The sequence below is a fragment of the Entamoeba nuttalli genome (assembly GCF_000257125.1).
Source record: "Entamoeba nuttalli P19 unplaced genomic scaffold asmbl_2148, whole genome shotgun sequence".
Lineage (NCBI taxonomy): Eukaryota > Evosea > Mastigamoebida > Endamoebidae > Entamoeba > Entamoeba nuttalli.
The window spans coordinates 1-5,405 of record NW_008575106.1 but is presented as its reverse complement, the minus strand read 5'-3'; the positions used below and the strand labels follow the sequence as shown (position 1 = coordinate 5,405).

The window sequence follows — 5,405 nt, the reverse complement described above, 5'->3', positions numbered from 1 at the left end:
AAAACATATTAATAATGAATAATTTCTATATTTTATTTGGTAATACATTCTTAGTTGTTATCATTTCTTCTTTTTATTTCATATGATGATAAATATTCAATTTTCATTAAAGATATTTCCATTTCAATCCATCATTATTTTATAATATATTGATAATTTAAGTTGTAAATAGTTTGTCAAATCATTTACACTTCGTTACAATATTATATGAATTAATAACATGTAAATATATTTCGAAAATGTAGTAATACTATTATCTAAATTATGTATGGATTGAAAATAAATATATAAGAATAGATGAATTAACAATAACAAAAGTCTCATTGACTATTATTTACTCATTAAATGAATGAGACTTTGTTGGTTGTAATGAAAAATAAAATATATATCCAATAACCCCAAGAAATCCTAACACAAAAATTACTGAGCCTGTTAAGAAAAATAAATCCCATGAATGATATTGCTTTCTCCATCGAATTGGTTCATTCATAGAAATTCTATAAATGTTGAATGGACTACGCAAACACTTTATTGAATCTAATTCTCCTTGCATTATTTTCCATGTAAAGTCACATGCATCTTCTAAATGAAGAGAAGTTTCTTTTTTTCCATCATTTAGCACAACCGAATCAATAATTGTTTCATTCCATCCATTTGGAGAGTATAAAACATACCCGTACTTCTGTGAATCAATTTTTGATCGTACATTTGTTTGAAGAGTTAAGGTAGTTTCTTTGAACGATACACTTGAAGATAAAGCAATTGCGTGTTCATTTGGATAATTCATTTTAATGAGTGAATGAACCAAATCAATATGGTCATTCTCCATTGAAAAAAACATTGCATTTTGTGCAATTTCTATTTGGCATTGAATAAGTTGTGTGGTAAAATAAATTCCTTCTATTTCTAATGAACATTTGTTTTGAATAGAAATAACAACATTATCAAGATATCCTCCAATAATCACTGATGCGTTATTATCTATAATAACTCTTTTTTGTTGTACTGAAGATGTAAGGTATTTAACAACATAAATATCCCCGTTAGATAATTGTAGTTCACCACTTTGATGATACAATACATCTATTTGTATTGTTGAATCAATACTCATATTAGAAACTGATAAAACTCCAATTTCTATTTCATTAGAACAATTTAAATGAATTGAGTTAGCAGAAATGAATGGGATTGTTCGAGTTGTGTATGGAATATGTAATGTTATTTGTTCTTGATCTTCAAAAATAAAAGCACAATTAGAATCTTTATGACAATTACACTCAATGTCATTGAGATAATATTGATGAGTACTAAGGATAGGAATATAACACTTGATAAATGACGATAACTCATATTTCTGTTTGAATTGGAGTGAATTGAATTCATTGATGATTGCATAATAGTTGTTATCAACGGAGTGTGCTTTTTCTTGTAAATCACAAAGATATAATCCAACTCCATCTTCATCCAATACAATTTTTTGTTCAGTTCCATCTCTGTCATTTTCTTCTCCATCAAAAACAATAGAATGAGGAGTTTCTGTTGAAATGAGCATCAAACAACCATCTTGATTTCTTGACTGAATTTGATTATTTCTTTGAATTAAAAATGAAGAATCACTTCCCTTCCATATTGGGTTATATGAACTACGTATAGTTATTGCATTATCATCCATAATGATGTAATACTTTCCATTACTAACTATAGAACATGACTCTTCAACACTAATATAGTCATTACTAAATATAATTCTTCCTTCATTCTGACTATCAAACTGTATTGTACCTTTTATCATAACTTCTGTGTCTGTAATATCCATGAACTCTCCAATATGTGCAGAATTTAATTGAATATGTTTACTTTTTTCAGAAACTAAATTACTGAGAGTAGAATTAATTATTTCAGCTCTATCATCATTAACAAATTGCTCTATTATACAATTGGTAATAACTCCATTTCCTTTAATTATATGAACTTTCTGAAGAGAAAGAGAGTCTATGGTTATTAACTCTTCCCCTTCATAATTTATTTCTACTTCACTTATTTTCTTTGGTAATGCTGTAATAGTCATTGGTTGAGTAATAATTAACTTAACACTCTGAATTTCTTTCTCAGTGGTATATTCATCTGTCAAACATTCTAAAGAATTATAACATTCTTTTATTTTGCAATTGATTGTTTTATTTGAACTTATCACATGCAACTCAGAATTATCACATCCAACTACAAGTTGTTGTTTATTATTTGGAATATCCTTGTGTATGTACCATTCTTCAAGAGAATTGTAGAAAAGTAATATTATGTTAGGAACTTGTTCAATCTTTTGCTGACTCTTGATTATCATCAAATCATCAGAGTCTCCAATAATCTCTATTTTTCTTATTTGTGGAATTTGGTTGCACTGAATAGAAGGAATACTTGTTTTATAGACTAAATCATCAATAATAGATTGTTGGTCCAAATAAATTGAAGACTCTGAATTACTGATTAATTTTGTAATGACCGACTGACCAGTCACATTTACCACTCCAAAGACATCCATGAGATTTATAGAAGAAGAGTCAATTGCACAGTATGTATCTGATGATATAACAACATCTAACTTATCATTCCCTTGCTTCAAAAAGGTATTAGTATATAATGACAATTGGTGATAAGTCTGTTGGTTAGAATCCGTTTGAACATGTTCATCAATAGTAATAGAATCTATAACCATAATAACATTATCAAATCCATCGTCATGATAAATCTCAATTGAGTTGTGACTAATGGAGTTGTCGGTTATCATTTTCAAATTAGAAATAGTTGTATTTTGATTTATAGTAATACTCAATGAGTCTGTCTGAACTATAAGAGACATACCATCTAAGGGATAGTAAACTTCATTCATTTCTGGTGGAATAATGACTTTGCATTGTTCAGGGTTATCACAAGAGTATGATGCTTTATCATTCATGAATGATTTATTTAATGTGCAAACACATTGTTCACCACAACAAAAAAGACAAAAGAATAATAGTAAATAAAGTGGTATTTGCATATGGATGAAATGGACTGAATTCTCTTCTAATGAACAAAGTGAGTAAAATCAATCATAGTCATCACTTTCGTTTAGTTAAGATTATATGACAAAATCCGATCTTATAAATTCTAAAAAAAGTTTTTTAAACCAAAAAAATAATAACAAAATATTCGAGTTAAAAAGACAATTCAACGTTAAAACTAGTAATTTAGAATTAACAGATGAACAAAATAACTCCAAATCATTAAATAATCAATCATGTCACAATATGCACAACAATATAAAGAACTTACTGAAAAAAAAGTAGAGGAACAAGCCAAGGTATTTCTTACACAATTTGTTTTAGAGTTCCAAGGTAAATTTGATGAAGTATTAGATACTGCTACATCATTCAAAGGATATACTGATGGAACTGTTGAAACACTTGAAGAAGATGCTATGCATGTCTTCATGGAAAAGAGAGGAGAAACTACAACTATCCAAGATTTAAGAGAAAGATTAAAAACAAATGGAATTGAGTTCAGAAAGAGATTTGCCTTTATTGATTATATGATGTTTGAATATCGTAAAAATATCAAAGATCTTTTTGAAAAACGAGGAGGTGCAGCTACTCCAGAAATGTTAAAAGCATTAGATGATGCATTAGCTGAGTTCCAAAAAGTAATGGATATTAAGAACGCTCGTTTACAAAAGATGAAGAAACTTGAAAGTGATGCAGCTAAAGGTGGTGTTAGAGGAATGGCTGCACAAAATGAATTAGCTCAAATGAAAAGTGAAGACCAACTTGCATTAAATAAAATGGAAGTTACAGCTGCTGCTAAAAAACGAAAAGCACAAAAGGCTGTTGAAAATGGAGATGATTCTAAAGCACGTGAAAAAGCACTTAAAGAAGAAAATGCACGTTTAGAAGCTGAAAAGAAAAAGAAAGAAGAAGAAGAAAAACGAAAGAGAGAAGAATCAAGAAGAAGATTAGCTGAACGTGCAGCTAAATTTAATCAAGCATAATTGAAATTTAAACATTCATTTTATTTGTATAATTTTAATTATTCATTTTAACTATAATTAAAATTATTATTATTAAAAAGAAAGATGAAAAAATCAATTAGATGTTAATGAAATTCAGCTTGTTCAATAACTTCTAATGTTTTATGTGTCATTTCCATCCATTCTTGTAATTTTTGACTCACAAATGTGAATTGTGTTTTATCTAAGATTCGAGGAAGAACCCAAGTAAATGTTGCTTCAGAGGTTGTTTGAGAAATATACCCTTTAACTAATCCTAATGACAATGCTCTCATTATAAGGATTTCAACATATTCAATAGGGACATGAGTAGTTGATGAGATTTGATCAAATCTGAAAGTACGGTTTTGAGATGGTGATCTGAAGATCATTTCCATTAAAGAAACGATAGATGCCTTTTCAATAATTTGATTTTTATTTTGTTTAAGAGAAGGTTCAGTATCAAATAATGTTGATAACTCTTCTTGAACTTGAAGATATTGACTCATATTTCCATTATTAATAGCTCTTAATAAAGTAATTAATTTACCTACTCGTTCTTCATTTTGAACTGAATCACAAATAGGATTATTAAGAAATTCTCCAAAATTATATACTTTATTACCTACTAATGCTGCAATAACCAAATTTGTTACAAACTTTATTTTATCATCTAATTCCATTGTACTTTGATCAACAAACTTTAAATATTTTACACCACTAATAAAATATTCATTTGCATCATTTTTACTTTCATAATAACATGTACATAAATAATGATATTGACTATATACAATAGCCTCTAATCCTTCTTCATGTTCTAAAAGTGTTGTTAATTTATCAATTTCATCACGTGCTCCATTGTTGTCTTTTAATAACAATTTATAATATCCAATTATTGAATAACATAAACATCGTGCTCCAAGATCACTTTTAACATCATCCATAATACTATTAACTAATTCAATGGCTTTAGAATAATCTTTAAATCCTTTACAAACAGAAATAACAATTTGAGTTAATTTAATTGGATTAATTTTCTTTTGTATGTCACGAATAAATAATTCATAAAAATCACTAATTACTCCAATTGTTTGTAAAAATCTATCATTAACAAATTTTTCACTTTCTTCTGTTAATTGAAAATATAATTTCTTTTCTTTTTCTTCTTGAAGTGTTTTACATTGTTCTGTATAATCAGGATATTTTTGTATTAAATTCTCAAAGAACATTTGACTCATCTCTTCTCTTTCTTTTCTTTTTCTAGTTTCTCTTTCATTTTCTTTTCTTTTTATTATTCTCTTCTAATATTTTATTATTACTTTTTTTACTCCTCTCTTGAAGTTTTATTTTTTATTTCTTTAAAAACAAATAAATTATTTAT

At 27.4% G+C, this 5,405-nt stretch overlaps 3 protein-coding genes across 3 annotated transcripts; 1 reads left to right on the top strand and 2 right to left on the bottom strand.

The window, feature by feature from the left end:
- Positions 1–334: 334 nt before the first annotated feature.
- Positions 335–2,953, bottom strand: ENU1_011280 (hypothetical protein; the record flags this gene model as incomplete). Its single annotated transcript, XM_008856686.1, has 1 exon — positions 335–2,953. The coding sequence occupies one exon, from the start codon at positions 2,951–2,953 to the stop codon at positions 335–337; it is 2,619 nt and encodes an 872-aa protein (XP_008854908.1).
- Positions 2,954–3,277: 324 nt separating this feature from the next.
- Positions 3,278–4,024, top strand: ENU1_011270 (hypothetical protein; the record flags this gene model as incomplete). The annotated part of the gene is made up of 1 exon (XM_008856685.1): positions 3,278–4,024. One exon carries the CDS (start codon positions 3,278–3,280, stop codon positions 4,022–4,024), a length of 747 nt encoding a protein of 248 aa, XP_008854907.1.
- Positions 4,025–4,128: 104 nt separating this feature from the next.
- On the bottom strand, positions 4,129–5,262 carry ENU1_011260 (proteasome regulatory subunit, putative; the record flags this gene model as incomplete). The annotated part of the gene is made up of 1 exon (XM_008856684.1): positions 4,129–5,262. The coding sequence occupies one exon, from the start codon at positions 5,260–5,262 to the stop codon at positions 4,129–4,131; it is 1,134 nt and encodes a 377-aa protein (XP_008854906.1).
- Between the last annotated feature and the right edge of the window lie 143 nt (positions 5,263–5,405).